The sequence below is a fragment of the Peromyscus eremicus genome, chromosome 1, assembly GCF_949786415.1.
Source record: "Peromyscus eremicus chromosome 1, PerEre_H2_v1, whole genome shotgun sequence".
In the NCBI taxonomy this organism is placed as follows: domain Eukaryota; kingdom Metazoa; phylum Chordata; class Mammalia; order Rodentia; family Cricetidae; genus Peromyscus; species Peromyscus eremicus.
Window position 1 is genome coordinate 83,728,557 of NC_081416.1, and position 18,465 is coordinate 83,747,021.

The 18,465-nt window shown below is 50.7% G+C and overlaps 1 protein-coding gene across 1 annotated transcript in view; it reads left to right on the forward strand.

Moving 5' to 3' along the window:
• Positions 1-2,121: 2,121 nt before the first annotated feature.
• Tmc7 (transmembrane channel like 7) overlaps positions 2,122-18,465 on the forward strand; it is a 48,542-nt gene continuing 32,198 nt past the window's right edge. The window contains exon 1 of the mRNA XM_059268215.1: positions 2,122-2,250. Within this exon, the coding sequence (XP_059124198.1) occupies positions 2,187-2,250 (64 nt within the window). The 5' untranslated portion in view covers positions 2,122-2,186. The remainder of the gene's footprint in view (positions 2,251-18,465) is intronic.

The following is an 18,465-nucleotide window of genomic DNA, read 5'->3' on the forward strand; positions in this document are numbered from 1 at the left end:
TCAATGAGAAGGCTCCTATGCCTGAATACTTGGTCCCCACTTGGTAGGACTGTTTGGGAAGGATTAGGAAGTGTGGCCTTTTTGGAGGAGGTGTGTTATTGGGGGCAGACTTTGAGGTTTCAAAAGACGTATGCCATTTGGAGTAAGCTCTCTCTGCCTCCTGCTTGTACATCCAGATGTGCACTCTCAGCTGCTCCAGCTGCCCACTGCCTGCTACCTCCACCCTGCCATCAAGGACTCTAACCCTCTGAAACCATAAACCCAAAGCAAACTCTTACTTTGGTAAGAAAAAGAAGAAAAACAGTAGGAGACAGATTTCTGTTTGAGGAGGAATGACTTGGTCTCTGGTGATGAGGCTGTAGTTTATTCACAGATGAGCTGGTGCACACCTGAGCACTCTGCTGTAATTGGGTCATAGTCTTTATATTATAGTTCAGTTTTCTTATTTATTTGCTTTGAGAGAGGGTCTTGTTATGTAGCCCAGGCTGGACTTGAACTCGTTAATAGTCTTGTCTCTGTCTCTAGAGTGCTGGGGTTTCAAGCCTGAGTCACCATGCCTGGGAATTTTTTTTTTTTAAGCAATGTTAATATCCTGTATTAATCATCCCCTAGGACAGAGAAACTAAAAGGACAGAAACCATGTGAACATCCAGAGGTCAACAGATACTATCTAAGTGACAAGGGAGAAGGCGGCACAGTATAAGAAAACAGGGAGGGTGTACAGGGCTAGGAAGGCACAGGGAAGGACGCTGGGAAGCCGGGTGACCTTCAAACAGCCCGGGTGACCCTGCCTGGCTGCTAAAGGTCCCCAGTGCCAGCTGGCGTCTGAGCCTTTTAGAAATTCTCAAAATAGAACTTCTTGTTCTGCCTTGTAGCCACCTGCCTGCTCTTCCTACTCCGTCCCCTCCCCACTTTTCTTTATTTTGATGAAGTTCCTGCGTTGCCCCGGCTGGCCTTGAGTTCTTGGGCTCAAGTGACCTACCTGCCTCAGCTTCCTGAGAAGGTAAAACAGCAACTGCACCCCATAGGTCCCATTTCTTTCCTCTCTCTTCTCTTCTTCCTCTGAGACTGGGTATCATTAGGTAGCCCAGGCTGGCCTAGAACTTGCTATGTAGACCAGGCTGGCTCAAATTCACAGATAACTGCCTGCCTCTGTATCCTAAGCTCTTTTTTAAAGAGCTATTTTTATTTGTGTGTGTGTGTGTGTGTGTGTCTGTCTGTGTGTGTGAACATATGGCACATGCATGCAGGTGCCTGTGTAGGTCAGAAGAGGGTGTCAGATCCCCTGAAGCGGGAGTTCAGGGTGGTTGTGGGTGCTGGGAAACAAACCCCAAACCCTCCGTCTAGAAGAGCAGGAAGTGCCCTTAACTGATGAACCTTCTCTCAAGCCCCCACTTTCTCTTTTTAAAAGACAATTGTCCCAATTTCATTTATTTGTGTATTTATTTTGTGTCTGTATGCATGCAGGGGGATTGATCCCCTTTCACCATGTGGATTCGGAGGCTAGAACTCAGTAAGCCTTGGCAGCAAGCACCTTTACCTGCTGAGTCATCTCCCTGGCCCCACTCATTACTTTTAATTTTATGTTTCAGCTGCACATGAATATCGGTATGGGGTGTCGGTGAAATGAGAACGTTTCTAAGACAAGCACATGTAGCAAATCCTCCCCCACCTGACCTCCTTCCCGCCCCCCAGTAACCACGCAAGCGAGTAAACTTACACCCTCTAGAGATTTATCTACACACACATTGATATTTGGTGCAATTTACATGACTGTCTTAGTTACGCGTGTCTACACACACACACACGTGTCCAAATGGCAACGTTCCACACTTTCCGTGCCCTAGCTACCAAATGACAATTTATAGCAGTGGGGCTTGTAATCCAAGCACTTGGGAGGTGGAGGCACACAATTAGGAGTTCAAGCCTAGGTCTCAGAGCACCAGAAGAGACTGAGGGAGGGAAGAGGAAGGGCAAAGGGGAGGGGAGAGGAGGAAAAGGGAAAGGAGGGGGCGAGGAGGAGGGGAGAAGAAAGGAGACCGAGAAAGAAGAGGGAGAGGAGGCAGAGGTAGCTGGTCCCCACCCCGCGCCCGTGGGAACGGCCCCGCCCGCCTCTGTGACGTCATCCGGAACCCGACGAGGCGGGGCGGCGGGCCGGGGCGGCCGGAGGGTCCTCACGGGCCGAGATGAGCGAGGGCAGCGCGGGCGAGCCGGGCCGCGGGTCCAGCCGGCAGCGGGCCGTACACACAGGTAGGACGCGGCGGGACCGAGCGTGCGGGAAGGCGGGGTGACCGTCCTGGTCCTCCGCAAGGGATCGCTGCGGAGAAAGCGGGGGCAGCGGACCTGTCCGGCGAGGAGGCTCCCTTTCTACCGAGCTGGGGAGGCGGTCCTCACTTTCCACACGATGACCCTCGGACCCAGGCCAGCCTCTGGATCACCATGGTATCTGTTCTGTAAAGAGATTATGACAACCTGCCTGCCCTACAGGCTGCCCTCAAGCCCCCTGCCCCTGGATAGTTCCTTTAGATCCACTTGGAAGCCTTTACTGGTCTTTATTGCTGTGTACATTTTGCCAAGTGGCTTGCCCTCTCTGAGCCTCAGATGGGCTGAGAAACAGTGAAATATTAATAAATGCCCCACACAGCCCTGGTCATAGACAATAGTCAATGGGAACAGGGAGATTTTTCTTTTTAGTTGTGTTAAACATGTAGTCAGTTATACAGCTTCCTAAGATTTTACAGACATGTGTAAAGACACCGCCCAGTAGATATAACAAAGCTGCCAAGCCCCTCGGGCAAGCTTCCTTGTAGTTTGTATTTATTTTGTTTCTGCCCTGAGCCAGACTTCACAATGATATCTGTAGGCTGAGTTTCAGTGTGAGATTGTATCTACCAAGGCAAAGCTTAGCGTGCCGCAAGGATATGGACGCGGGCATTGGGCCCCTTCTCTTTGGATTGTTTTCAACATCAAGCGAAAGACCCCGATTCTGGGACAGTGCTCTGGAATCAGAAAAAATCAGGCGGAGATCTATGATCGTTTTTTCTCGCTCAGTCTAGCATTGCTGATGTCAACTTCGTGTCAGCCCTCAGGTAGCAGTCAGAGGTTGCAATGTGACTGGCCTAGACTCCCCCAGTGAGGGGCGGGGGCGTGTCTCCTGGTAGAGTTTTCTGGCCTTGCATGAAGTTCCAGGATTCTATCCCGGCACTGTGAAAGCCAAGTGTCTTTCTGGTTGGCTCCCATTGATCTTCCTCTTATTCCAGCTCACGCCGTTACAATGTTGCCACTCCAGTCCTCGGATCTCCCGGGAGAGTTGCAGGGCCACTAAGCTACTCTTGGGCCTCTATGGCTGAACCATCTCCCCACCCACTTGGATATGGACACATTTTTGCTTGTTTCGGAATACTGGGGATTGGAATACTGGGGATTGATCGCAGGGCCTCACACATTCGAGACAAGAGCTTTCCCTCTGAACTGTGTTCCCCAGCCTCCTTTTACATTTTATTTTATTTTTTTTTTTCCCGAGACAACAATCTTATGTAATCCAGGCTGGCCTTGGACTCCTGCCTCTGCCTCCTGATGCTGGAAGCACAGGTGTGCACCACTACCTCTGGTTTTGTTTGTTTTTAAAGTTTGAGACATTGTCTTGCTATGCTGCCCAGGCTGGCCTTCAACTTATCCGACCTGCCTTGGCATCCTGGGATACAGGTTCATACTGCCAGCTCCAGGCAGATGCTGTTTTCTGATCTCTTAATTGAGCTGCATGAAATGGGGCCTCTTTGCAAAAGGGCTCCACAGTGGCATGGTGTGCTGTAGATGAGCAACGGTCCTGTGCTGGGCCACAGTGTGTGCAGTGTGTGTGTGTGGGAACCATCTGGAAGTCTCTTCCCCATGAGTCTCTTACAGTAAGGTTGTAGTCAAGGGGTCCCTGGTTTTGCAGTTGCCTGTGCTTCTGACTGGGACGAGAGGTCCTTCCCACCATGTCCTGATCATGTGGAGTTACCCAACTTTGCTGGCAGGGGCCTCTCTTCCTCTCTGTCTGGGCCTCCTCAGGGCTGTTTGTGCTTTCCCACAACATGGCCCACGTCCTCCCCTGAGCAAATGACTCTAGAAGAGCAGGCTGGAAGCCGTAGTGTCCTGTGTCCATTCTCAAAGTCTACAGTGTGTTTCTGCAGTAACTCCTTGGGCACGTAGGTCTCCTTGCCCAGAGTGCAGGGCCCTGGGTTTGGATGTGAGCACCCAGACTTTGGGAACATGGCTCTTTGGGGCTGTCCTGGGACCAGTGGCAATGCTACGAAACGTTAACTGTTGTTATTTATGGCTGTGCCTCCTTGTGCCACTGGGGTCCTGGAAGGTGGCCTCAATGGCTCACCAGTGCCTAGCACATTCTGGTGATAGTATTTGCATGGATGCCCTTCCACTGGTTCCTGTTTTCACACACATTCCTCCCATGACCACCTGATGGCGCTGTTCTGTTCTAGCCCCTGTCCCTCCACCTTGGGGGCCATGACCTTCCTTATAAGGTACATACATCTCTTCCTTCAGAGTCACTTCTTCCCAGAAGCACTCCTTGACTGCCTCTCTGAGGCTGAACTCTGTCTCTACCATATGCTCTTGAGGCCCTCTCCCTCCCCTGAGGGAGAGGGATTATCCTATCCCTGGTTAATGCTTTTTTTGTTTTGTTTCAAATAGTTTGTTATGCAGCTCAGGCCTGCCTGGGACTCACTAAGTAGACCAGGCTGGCCTAGAACTCACAGAGATCTGCCTCTCTTTCCTTGCAGATGCTAGGATTAAAGGCACAGGCCACCATGCCCAGCTGTGTTATAAGAATTTAAGTGGCATCTACTTTCCCTCATTTCCTTTGAATGGATTCCTTTAAAACTAGGCAACCCTGAAAGATTGGTCCAACCCCAGACAATGGGGTGGCGGGGAGAACAGTCACCACCTGTGTTTTTAATAAAAACGAAGTGAACTTCCTGTTCCATTTGGGTCTTGGTGCATCGTTTTTACAAACAGGATTGTCTTGGCAGGCCACTCTGTCCACACACTCTCTGTGTGATCATTTATCCTAATACTTCCTCTCTCTCCCTTTCCCTCTCTCTTCCCTCCATCTCTCTTCTCTTAATGGAGGTTTGATCACACATGTTCAGCTGTTGTTCATTAGCATGGAGTGATGCAGAAGTATGCCCCCTGCCCTCCAGTGAGAACCCACTCTGCATGCCCCCTGCTCTCCTGTGTGAACCAACTCTGCACACCCCCATCCCCAGTGTGAACCCACTCTGCACACCCCCATCCCCAGTGAGAACCCAATCTGCACACCCCCATCCCCAGTGTGAACCTGCTCTGCATGCCCCCATCCCCAGTGAGAAGCCAATCTGCACACCCCTATCCTCAATGAGAACCTATTCTGCACATCCCCATCCCCAGTGAGAACCCACTCTGCACACCCCCATCCCCAGTGAGAACCCACTATGCACACCCCCATCCCCAGTGAGAACCCAATCTGCACAACCCCATCCCCAGTGTGAACCTGCTCTGCATGCCCCCATCCCCAGTGAGAAGCCACTCTGCATGTCCCCAACACTAATGAGAACCCACTCTGCTATTCAGGAAGAATAAGGAGAAAACTCTTTAATGATAGCTCACATCCTGCTCTGGCTGATGCCCAAGGAAGAGCTGGCCTGGAGAAGAAGGTTTTATTAACTTATACATTTTAGGCTTATATATTCCACATACACTCTCATCCTTAACTCGCTTTCACTTCAGCCCCTGGCCACACTTTGAATAATTAAAACAGAGACAGGAGACTGTAAGTTTGTTTGTTACCCAAGTCCTACCCAAACATTGTTACCAAATGTTTGTTACCCAAGTCCTTCTTACCCACCTGGCAGAACTGTGCTTCTCCTGGTGAGAGCTCAGGGCACTGAACTGCAGACCAGGACTTCATTATGGTTGCAAACCTGCTCTGCCCTTAGGGTCGGGTACTTTGCCACAACCCTGAACTTCAATTGCAGTACAAATTTTTTCCTCCTACCTTTTTTAGCAAGCCTAGTTAGTGTACTACTTATCTCCATCATATTGGAGGCAGTGCTCCTTCAGCTAAATTCTGTGGTGGGATGTCTTTCTGTACGCTGTGAATATATGTGTTGCTCCCATTGGCATAAATAAAGCAGCTTTGGCCTATGGCAAGGCATCTTAGAAGCAGGCAGGAAATCTAAGCAGAGATACAGAGAGAAGAAGGGTGGAGTCAGAGAGATGCCAGCCCACAGTCCAACATGTAGGTAACACAGGTAAAGCCACAGAACACGTGGTGATACATAGATTAATGGAAATGGGTTAAATTATAAGAGCTAGCTAGCAAGAAGCTTGATCCATAGGCCATACAGTTTGTAATTAATATTAAGCCTCTGAGTGATTATTTTATAAGCGGCTGTGGAACCATGGGGCCAAGTGGGACCGGAGAAACTTCCAGCTACAAAATTCCACTTTGTATAATTTATATTTCCTAAGCAAGTTAATTAATATATCCTTTATAGCATCGATTTTACTACTTAAAGTTTCCCTTGCCTCAGGAGAATGGTCTGACTGGTTCTGACTGGTTCCAGCACATTTCCTTCACCCCATTCAGTAGTCCCTTCTGCCTCCTCAGCCTCATGCAACCAGCCTGCTCCTACCTCTGTCTGTGGATCTCCTATGTAGACACTGATCTGAGTGCTTAGTGGCTTCCTCTCAGCATATCATCAGAATTCGTCCATGGTCACATGAAACAGTGCTTCATCCCTTTTCATGGGTGACTAATACTCCATTGTTGGTGGGTCACATTTTGTGTGTGCATACATCCACTCATGGACATCCGGGCTGACTCAGTCCTTGGGTCCGGTTAATAGGGTTGCTCAGCCCACACGTGCACAGTGTTGTTGGAAACCTTGCCCTCTCTCTTCTTTTCTTCCTTTCCCCCTGTGTGTCGTACCAGGTCTTACAGTATAGCCTTGAACTTACCATCCTCCTGCCTCTGTCACTCAGTGCTGGCATTTTAGTTGTGTATTATGCCTAGCTATATCAAAGTTTGTTATACTCTTGAAGACCCAAAGATCCAGGGTGACCTCTCCATTTTGCGGCTTAGGTGGGGAAGCCACATGGGATCACCCCTGGAGAACCGTGAGGCACATCAAAGCTGTGTGTGAGCTATGCTAATAGGTCATATTGGGAACCCAGCTTCTCGGGGATCACTGGGCAGCTTTCCTCTTGAGATTCCTATCAGCACCTGTCCAACACAGGTGGAGAAGTCCTTCCAGCCTCCTAGACAGGCGGGGAAGATTAAAGTCAACTTTCTTCTGTTTTGGGGACAAAGGATTCCAGTTTTTATGAAGTTTGGGCAAGAGAAGTACTGTGTGTGTGTCTTGCCTAATAGCTGGGACATGAGATTCTGAGATATGATACTTTGAGATACTGTCCCGGAGCCCTGACAGCACTACAGGTATTTTTGCTTGGTCTTTATAACACTGACAGCATGAGGTTTGTGACTGGGCTTCTGCAGATACACCATCAGGCATTTGCATGGACTTCTCTTCTCCTTGAGTCAAGTCTACTACATCACAATAACCATGAAAACAGCCATTGACTGTGGTGTTTATATCTTCCCCTATCTGCTGAGCCCATTCATCCGGTGAGTGACCCACCACTCTTCTGGGTGTCTGAGGAGGGTGGGATGTTCCGGACCAGGCTGCAGATTCCATGAGCCCTTTTCAGTCAGGACGTCAGTCAGGGTGGACTGGTTCTCGTGAGCTATTTTTGCCCCTCTGTCTGGAGGAGCCCAGCTCTGCCCAGCAACAGGCGACCCAGATTAGAGGTGGCTGCCTTTGTTTTTTCAGGAAGTGAAAACTTTGGAGGGATAAAAGGGGGAAATGTCTTTGGAGGGGTGTGACTTGGTTGCAAGCTGGCTGCTCTCTCCCAAGGAGAGTTGTTTGGGTCTGGGACCACCCAGTCCAAGGGCTGTGCACTTGGGGCTCCCTCCCAGAAATAGGAGGGAGATGGGCTGGCTCTAGTCAGGCCCTTTGGACTGACCCCTGGAGAGCCAGCCTGTGAGAGACAGGCCACAGAGGTCCAGGTCAAGGGAGTAAACAGTACGGAAGGATGGGAAGAAAATCCAAGGGAACCTAAGTGCTGGGAAAGGAATTACACAAAGGCTGGGGGGATGGGGGGCGGTACTGGAGTGGGGGTGGGGAGTGCAGGGGGGGCAGGGCGGTACTGGAGTTGGGGTGGGGAGTGTGTGTGGGGGCGGTACTGGAGTGGGGGTGGGGAGTGCGGGGGGGGGGGTGGGGGGGCAGGGCGGTACTGGAGTTGGGGTGGGGAGTTGTGGGGGGCGGTACTAGAGTGGGGGTGGGGAGTGCGGGGGCGGTGGGGGCAGGGCGATACTGGAGTTGGGGTGGGGAGTTGTGGGGGGCGGTACTAGAGTGGGGGTGGGGAGTGCGGGGGGGCGGGGCGGTACTGGAGTGGGGGTGGGGAATGTGGGGGGCGGGATGGTACTGGAGTGGGGGTGGGGAGTGCGAGGGTGGGGGTGGGGGTGGTGCAGGCAGGTACTGGAGTAGGGGTGCGGGGTGCAGGAGAGAGGTGGCAGTACCAGCCCAAATGTGGAGTGACTCTGATATGACTGAGCTGAGGCAGGGGGATATAAAGAGGAGTGTTTGGGGGGCCTTTGTTGGCAACCCAAGTGGGAGGAGCTTTGACGGAGAGGGACCTGAAGGGCAGAGGGCAGGAGGGCTAGTTAGGAAATAGAGAGGGGTAGACACAGGACCGGGAGGCAGGAGGGTCAGGAGTTCAAGGTCATTCTCAGCTACATAGCCAGTTTGATGCTAGCCTGGGCTACATGAAACCTCCTCTCAAAAGGCAAACCAGGGCTGCTGAGGTGGCTCAGCGAGCAGAGGCTTGTCAGCCCAGCCTGGTGACCTGGGTTTATCTCTGGGTCCACACGGTGGAAGGAGAGGATCCTAAAGTTGTCTGCTGAGCTCCACGGCGGTCTTCTTACCTCTGCATGCATTCGCTCTGGTCCACCTGCCTGCACAACAGGTACATGTCATTTAGAAACCAAACTTAAACAACGCGGGAAGAGCCAAGCAAGGCACCGGGGCTAGTCAGCAGGAGGCAGAGGGATGGGGGAGTGCCTAGTCAGCAGGAGGCAGAGGGATGGGGGAGTGCCAAGACCTGGAGGCCATCCTTGGCTGCCTAGTGAGGCTCTGGATTGTCTCAAACAGGGAGGGACAGTGGGAGAGAGGAAGGGAGGACCAAGGAACATGAGAAAGGGCCCTCCCCCACCCTACTGGTTCTGATTTCTGTCCCTCGCTGGCTGACAACCAGTCTACAGCACTGCCTTCCCTTTTGGAGAAGCACCACATCCGGGGTTGTTAGAACTCTGGCTCCTCGGGGGCTGGAGAGGTGGCTCAGTGGTTAACAGCACTGGCTGCCCTGCTGGAGGTTTTGGGTTCAGTTCCCAGCACCCACATGGCAACTCACAACTGTCTGTAACTCCAGTTCCAGGGGATCCGACATTCTCGCACAGACATACATGCAGGCAAAACACTAATGCACATAAAGTAAAAATAAACGATAGACATGAACTCTGGCTACTAAATGGGGTCTTAAGTCCAGCATCCTGTGACCCAAGGAAGAGCAAGGGCCCCTTAGTTGTCTTGTGTTTTATCTGTACCAGCATTCCCTTCCCCGGTGGCAAGCTGCGTCTCTCTGGGGACACAGCTCTGTGATTAAGTCTCCAGGCCAGCATGGGCTTCCTCTGAATCTGAACTTACGGATGGAATAGCTTGGAAGCCTGTGCATTGTATCTATCCACTGTGACTACTGAGGCAGCTGGGGCAAGCCTCTCCTGCCTGCGCTGGACTCTCTTCAAGCCTGTCCTTCTTTGTAAATTTGCCTCACTCTTGACTAATTTTGAGTCTCTTGGTGGACATCAAGATTCCACTGCACCTGGGCTTGAGGTCACCGAGGCTGTAACGGACCTGCCCCCTGGCTGTCCACTGAGCAATGTGAGGGTGTCTGTGATACTGGGAAGCCCCTGGTGTGTGTGAGGCCGCCTCTGGTAGAGCTCAGAGGAGCATGGATGCCTCGGGTCAGGCAAGCCGGAGCCTGTTCGTGTGGACTCTGCAGGCCCGGGTCTGCGTTTGCCTCTGGAGCCTGAGCGTACTTTCCCAAGTTCTATTAGGAACTCAGTGAAGTGTTTTTATTGTCCACTTGACACAACCTGAATCACCTGGGGAGAAGAAACCTCAGCTGAGGGACTGTGCATATCAGATTGGCCTGTGGCCATGTCTGTGAGAGATTGTCTGAACTGATGATTGGTATGAGAAGGCCCGGGATGCCGTCCTGAGGAGGGTGCATCTGGGCTAGATAAGACCCACCTGGCTATATGAGAAAGCAGACTGAGCATGAGCCAGAGAGGAAGCCAGTAAGCAGTGTTCTTCCATGGCCTCTGTTACTGGTTCCTCCCTCGGTGATGGACTTGATATCTGGAGGTGTAAGCCAAACCAACCCTTTCCTACTCAAGTAGCACGTGGTCGTGGCATTTACCACAGCAACAGAAAGCAAACCAGGACAGGATTATTTGCTTTATCTCTGTGGAAACTGAGGCACAGAGAAATTGCTTGACAAGCCACCTGTGGTGCCTTGGATGTGGCTTATCCCCGAGGATCTGTGTGTTGGAGGCTTGGTCCCCAGGGTGCTGGTACTGGAAAGTGATGGAGCTAGATGTGGTGGCCTACACCTGTAATTTTAGCAGTTGGGAGATGGAGCCTGGAGGATTGGAGTTCAAGGCCAACCTCTGCTACATATTGACTTTGAGACCAGCTGGGGTTATATGAGATCCTGTCTTGAAAAATGAGGGATGGAGTGGGGGAAGAGGTAGAACTTAATGGGGGGTGTCTGCCAAAGATACTGTGGATCCCCAGCCTCCTCTCTGACTTCCAGTGACTTCTGTTAGGCAGTGCTGTACCCTGCCTGCCTGCAGGAGCAGTCCCTGGGTCCTCACCAGAGCTGAGCCTGTCAGGCACCATGAACTGCCAGAACTGTGTGTGAAATCCACCTGCTTATGATACACCAGCTGCTTTGGGTATTTTGTGACGAATTAGTGATGAAAACCAGACCAGCACACCACAGCCACCCAGGAGCCGAGAAGTTCCGAAGGTCACATATCCATGTGTCCATCTGAAGGATGTTTGTTGAATACCTGTGAGGTGCCAGGCCACTGCCATGGTGGACGTGTGGCATGAACATGTTCTGCTGAGGTTCCCCCTCATGGTTGAAGCTTTGGCTCAGGCTCACTCATGGGCAGAGTTCTTATCCTAGCTGCAGAAGAGGACAGTACATGAGAAGCCCCTGTGTGATCTGGCCATTGTGAGACTCACTGGGGATCCAGTATAAAAGTTTTTCATAATTGTGTGTGCTTATGCTCCTCAGAGGCTGCTGTCGTTGCTCCTAGGAACACTCGAAATTACTTATTTATTATTATTTGTGTGTGCACATATGCACGAGTGTGTTCCTGCAGGTTCACTTGCATGTGGAGGTCAGAAGAAAACCTCAGGTGATGTTTCTCAGGTGCATCCTTTTTTATTTTTATTTTTTTACACAGGTCTCTCACTGGCCTGGAACTCACCGAGTAACAAGCAAGTAGGCTAGGCTGGCTCCGGGGTCTGCCTGCCTCCACCTTCCCAGTGCTGGGATTACAAAACACTGCCGCTGTGCTCAGTTTTTTCATGTGGGTCCTGGGATTGCACTCAGTTCCCTACGCTTGCAAGGCAAGCACTTGACCTACAGAACCATCTCTCCAGCCCCATTTGTTTACATTTATTCTGAGGAAGGGCCTCACCCAGACTGGCTTCAGACTCTCCAGCCTCCTGCCTCAGCCTCTTGCTTTGGACTTTTTTGAAGCAGTCTTGGTAGAGAGAAGACAGTCTACTAAGGACTAGCCTGGCCCCTACCAAGGAGACACCTCCCGTGCACATTCAGAATCATCTCACACACTAAGCTTTATCAATGAATAGTAAGTCTCAGCTTCCACGTGTCTCACCACGTCAGCTGCCACCCATTTTTGTGAATAAGCTTTTGTTAGAACACAGCTGTGACTTTCACTTGGGGATCTTTTCTGCTGTGTGGGCAGCAGAGACTTGGGGCACGTGGTTTTCTGTCTGGCTTTTGTCTAAACACTTTACATATGAGAGCCAGCTGAGGTACAGGATCTTCAAAACACATGCTAGCCCACAACGGGGGAGGAGAAGCCGGGGTGCAGCACCAGGCAGGTGGCCAGGGAGTCTGGGCCCTGTCCTACAGGCCTTGCCAAATCAGGCCCACTGACTCACAGGAACTGGCCCACAGCCAGCACACCCCACTTGCATCTGGCTCAACAACTAGGTGATCCAGGCACTTCACCAAGTAGTGGCTCTGATTAACAAGTTAGTCACCTGCTCCTGAGGGCTGTTTGCTCATCTGGCTGTAAAATGTGGGGTCCAGCCCAGCCAGACCCCTGACCTGACTCCGATGTGACTCAGGTTGGTCCTCCTAGCCCGCTGTCCAGGTGTCTGGTGGGCAGACAGCACTTTTCCCATCTTCTTGAAGGTCTGTGTCACAGGAACTCGTCCACAGTATACACTACAGCACCAGCCACAGGTAGCTTTGGCCATGTGACCAAATGAAAGCTTCATTTCCTCAGTCACACGTCAGTTGCTTAATGATCCCAGATACAGAACTTTTACCTCTGTCTTAGGCTTCTGTTGCTGAGGCCCATGAATAAAAGCAGCTCGGGGAGGAAAGGGTTTATTTCAGCTTACACTTCCAGGTAACAGTCCATCACTGAGGAAAGCCAAGGCAGGAACTGAAGGCAGGAACCTGGAGGCAGGAACTGAAGCAGAAGCCATGGAGGAGTGTTACTCACTGGCTTGCTCTTGTGGTTTGCTCAGCCTGCTTTCTTACACACCCAGGACCAGGATTACTTGCCAAGGGGTGGCCCCACCCACAATGAGCTGGGCCTTCCTACATTATCAATCAAGAAAGTGTCCCACAGACTTTCCTACAGGCTAATCTGGTAGAAGTATCTTCTCAACTAAGATTCGCTCTTATGATCCCTGAGGGCACCAGGCATCTGCATGGTGTACAGACACATGCAAGCAAAACACTCAGACACATACATAAATCTACAAAGTAAAAGATTCCCTCTTCTTGTATATGTCTTGGTTTATGTTGAGTTATCAAAAAAAAAAAAATCGACCAGTACATACACTTTCTTTGTTGGACGTGTGCCCAGCTTGGTCCACAGCCATGCTACCATGTAGAGACAGTGGTAGCCACAGTGATCTCTGCTAAACTCCAGTCAGAGCAGCATTGCTCTGCCACAAGTCCTTCATGGTTCCCACTTTACCAAACAAGCAAATGTCTTCCATGATACTCAAGGCTCCATGTGACCTGGCTTGTCCCCCACCCCCATGACCTACTGTGGACTCTGTTGACTCTCTCACCATACTGTTTCTTAAGTGAGCTGAGTTCCCCCTGCCTCAGGGCCTTTGCACTTGCTGTCTCCTTCTTTGGTAGCCTTTCCCAGGATGGCTGCATAGCTGTTTCCCCCTGTTTTCCCAGCCTTCCTCAAATATCAGCTTCTCGCGGTGCTGTCCTTGACCGCTCTGTTTAAAATTATACCTCATCCCTCCTTCCCTCCCACCCCAACGGGGGAGGAGGAGCCGGGGTGCAGCACCAGGTAGGTGGCCAAGGAGGCTGGGCCCTATCCTTTTATACCTAAGCCCTCCTTCCCTCCCACCCCCAACTTATTTTTCCTCCATATAATCACCGTCTGATATATGTTATTGTTTAATGTCTCTCTTTTCAAAATAGAATGCAAGTTTCAAAAAGGCAGGGGTAGGGTGTGCTGCATTCAGGTGTGTGTCTCAGTCTTAAAGAACTGTTTGGCCTGTGGTAGTTTCTCATCAAATGTGCTCAAGCGGCTGAGTAGATGAGGGCGTGGTGTGTGCATGAGTGGGAGGATGGTGATCTTTGGGGGAGTGGCAGAGCTCAGGAAGCTTTTGTTGGTGTGTGGTAGGAGGCACTCATGTGTCATGGCACACGTGTGGAAGTCTGAGGACATTCTGCAGTGGTTGCCTGTCTTCTTCCTAGGTCCTAGGGATGAACTGAGGTCGTCAGGCCTGGTGACAAGTGCCATCCCTGCCGAGCCATCTCCATGACGCATATATATATATAATATATATATATAATATATATATATAATTAGCATTTGATGCGTATCTTGTGGCAGCTTTTTAAGTCTCTGAATTCTAGAAACTTGTAGGTAAAAGCCTTTGGAATCTGTAAATGTGTTTTTTCAGGCTTCCTACCTCCAGTTTGCTCCCAGGATAACAGTGACATCAAACCACGGGGAATGGACAAGCGTTCAGGAACCAGTGTCTCCCCAGTTGTGTTAGTCGCAGATTGTTTAAGAACAATGGATTGTGTTCCTAACAGACCAAAGTGTATTTCCATAAACAAGTCTATGGAAAGAACCTGAAGCAAGGACAGCAGGTAGAGTCAGTGTTTCCTGCCAGCTCACACCCCCCACCCCCACCCCCACCCCCACCCCCGCCCCTGCCCTTTAAAAGGTCAATGTAGAGCTGGGAATGATGGCTCACACCTGTAATCTGAGGCCTAGCCAGGCTGAGGCTAAAGGATCTTGAGTTTGAAGCCAAACTTGGCTACAGGGTGAGTTCCAGGTTAGCTTGGGATAGATAAATAAACACTCTGAAAAAACAACGAATTTTATTTTCAGTTGTAAGGATTTATTATCCATGTAGAAAAGAATATTAAAGAAAATGCTTAATTTTTTTCCCCCTTTGATTTTTGTACCCTGCTTTCTGGGTTACTAACACGTACTTTGATCAAAAGTTTGGCAGGTAATTGAACACTGTGTCCTCAGCAGCATATTCATCCATTCCCGATTCATTCATTCATTCATCAAGTATCTATCGGACATTGCCATGTGCCAAGCCCTGTGCAGACCCTGGGGATTCAGTGGTGGAGAGAGATGGAGTCCTTGAGAGAGGATGGAGACAGCACACATTAAGCGGCATAGATTAAGGATGGGGATGCCTGTCGTTGGGTGGGCCCTTAGGAGACGTGGAGGATGAAGAAGTGGGAGGAATCTCATCACAGAGGGAACATCTTCATTCCTTCCAGAATCCTAACCTAGCTCTCAGCCAACAGAAAGAGAGTTGCCCCACCCCCACCCCATTGTCTGAGGTTTTATTGTCTGTGGTTTTAGGAACCCGTGGCCAACTATGGTCCAAAATAATAGCTGATACATTTCAAGTAGAGTGGTGGAATCACATTGCTTTTGCGTTGTCTGACACAGAACGCCACAGTGTATCCGTGCTGTAGACCACAAGCACCCATATCTGTCCCCATGGGAGTGTTTGCACTGAAGTCCCTCCTGCCTCACACACAAGCCATGTATGCCAAAGAGAAGCTGAGTGCTTCCTGAGTTAATGAAGTCCAAGTTTGACTTCTAAGAAAAAGAAGGCAAGAACACTGTGTGCCGAGCTTGCCGTGATGACAGAATGTGTCCCCTCGCTAAGAAATCCAGGATGGCTTTGCTGTCACACCTTAAAGCTGCAAAAGCTGGTCTGGCGAAGTGGCTCCGTGGTTAAGAGCAAGCTCTTACAGAGGCCTGGAGTTTGGTTCCCAACACCCACATCAGGCAGCTCACAACTGCCTGTAATTCCAGCCCCAGGGGATCTGGTGCCCTCTTCGGGCCTCCTGAGGCACCTGCAATGCACATGCGTGACCCCTCCACCCATAATTAGAAATAAAAGCAGCTGCCAAAGCTCAGGTCACTGTGTATGGTAAGTGCTTAGTTTTGATGGAAAAGACAGAGCTGGCATTGTAGCTCAGTGATAGGGTACTTGCCTAATGTGCCCAAAGCCCTGAGCTCATTCCCAGCAACATAATCACACTTGAATGGTGTGTGTGTGTATGTGTGTGTGTGTGTGTGTGTGTGTGTGTGTGTGTGTGTGTGTATGCTTGTGTCTAGTATAGAGAGGATGCCATGATATTCTTTGTTTCGGGCATCCATTGGCATCTTGGACCATGTTCCATGTGGGAAGAGAGGACACTATTGTAATTCCCGCAGTAACTGGCAGACTCTCCATGACCCACAAGAGTTCCACAACCTGAGAGTAGGAAGCAAAGCCCTCAGTGAGCACAGCACCGTATTTGGTTGAAGCTGCTCTTGGCAGACATGCTGTGGGAACAGCAGGGCCCTTGGTGCCGTTTAGATGGTGCTTGGCCAGTCTCCTGGGAGAGCTCATGTTTTTTACTAGGATGGGGGGTGCTGTAGAAATAGCTGCCAGGACCTAAGGATGCCGTCCACACACCCTTGCTTCTGTCTTGTCATTTGTCTGTCCATCCATCCATCCATCCATCCATCCATCCTTCAAGTGGAGAGTTTCCTAGGGGCTAGACACTGCTTTAGACTCAGAGACTCAACCTTGAGCTGAGCCTGGTGGTGCAGGCCTGTCATCCCAGCTACTAAGGACCCTGAAGCAGGACGATTGAGTTCGAGGCTGCTCTGGAGAACTTAGTGAGACTGTGTTTAAACAAAGAGTTTAAGATGTGGCTGACGGTAGAGGGTCTGACTGACATGTGTGAGGTCCAAGTTCTGTAAAGAAAAAAGATAGCTCCCTGCCCTGACCCGTACCACCTGCCATCACCTCACCCTCCCCTCACCCTCCCGCCTTGGTAACAGTCTGACTGCTGCCGGCTGGTCCCAGTCGCTGAGAAACTCTAGGTATTTCTAGACAGTTACCCCGATGTGGGAAATATGCACATGGTGACTAAGCAGCCCCCACACTGACTGCTGACCTAAGTGGCCATGCTAATGGCAAGACTGAGTTAGAGGAACACTTGACAGTTATCCTCCCCAAGGATGAGCTGCCCTAGGCTCAGAGAGGTGCATTGAGTGGCCTTCGTAAGACACCAGAGCCGAGACTGTCTTGACCTCTGAGCCTCAGTTTCCCTGTTAAAAAGCCAAAGCACTGAGCCTTTTGTGTCTACCTGTGCAGGTGAGTGTGAGAAGTCAGTCAGAGGTCGAGTTTTGAAACTGGCACAGTCCTGTATGAGAGCACAGAGAGGTAGAGCCTGGAATGAGGACACTACTGATGTGTTTTATTTACAGATGGGAAATTTCTCTGGAGCGACTGGGGAGAAAAGCGTGAATACAGTATAATTGGGAGGGGAGGAACATTCAACCATTACCTACTAAATCTGTGTGGCATTTTAGTGTTTACAGGGCCATTTCAAATCTGCGGCTCATTCATGGGGGAGGTGGGACTTTGGGGATCTGATAGTATGTGAGGTCCCCAGTCCCAATGCTTAACAGCAAGTGAGCAAGCTCCTTTGCCTCCCTGTGGAGGTAAATCCTTCCTTTTTTGAGTATGTGCCCATGTGCGTGCGTGCGTGCATGTATGCACGTGCACACATGCCATAGCACATGTGGAAGTCAGACACAATCCTTCAGGAGTTGGTCTCTCCTACTGTGAGTTCTGTGGACTGAACTCAAATCCCCAGGCTTACACTGCAAGCTTTTTACCTGCCGAGCGAGACCCATGATGGTGAATTTTCATCCTCAACTTGACTCTCTACTCTTTGATTCTAAATCCAGTGAGGTTGAGTCAGGATCATGTTGTGTAATCCAGGCTGGCCCTCACACTTGCAGCAATCCTCCTGCCTCAGCCTCCCGACTGCTGGCCTTACATGTATACACCGCTAGGCCTAGCTTCCAGTACGTCTAACAGCCATGCCCAAAGTGAGTGCTCCCTGAAGCTCACAGTGTGACAGGTGTCGGTGGCTTGTGGTGTTAGACGCCCTGTTCCTGAGATGAGCAGAACTGATGTCTTCCTGGGATGGCCTGGCTGGCGGGTAACAGTGCAGCATCTAAAGCCAGCCCAGGCTGCTGCATTGGTCCCTGACCCTACAGTTGTTGAATATTCAATAGGCTCCATAGTCAAAGACCTTTGTTCTTGGTTAATAACAGTTCTTTGTTGCTGCCTAGAGGGAGGAGTGGCCCCAAGGCTGCACCCGTGCCCTACTGCACGGTTCTATATTAACCTCCTAATTGCTGGAGGCAGCCCTGTCTGATACAAGAGTGGCTCACATCCTCAGGGTGTGTCAGGGTGAATGTGGCATGGCTTGTTCATGAGGTTGGCAGAGCCCAGGCGCATGTGTCTGCGTCACCTAGAGTGAGATAACTGTTGTCTCGTGTCTGGGCATGCCTGTTGGGAGGGCAGAGGTTAGGGAATCTGCACATTCCAGAGAGACCTGGAATGCCTGGTCCCTTGTCCTCCCCCAGCCCTCTCACACTTCCGGGTACATCTAGGGTCAGGGACACTGAAAACCTGCACCCTGGTGAGCACTTGTGATGCTGTGACCATA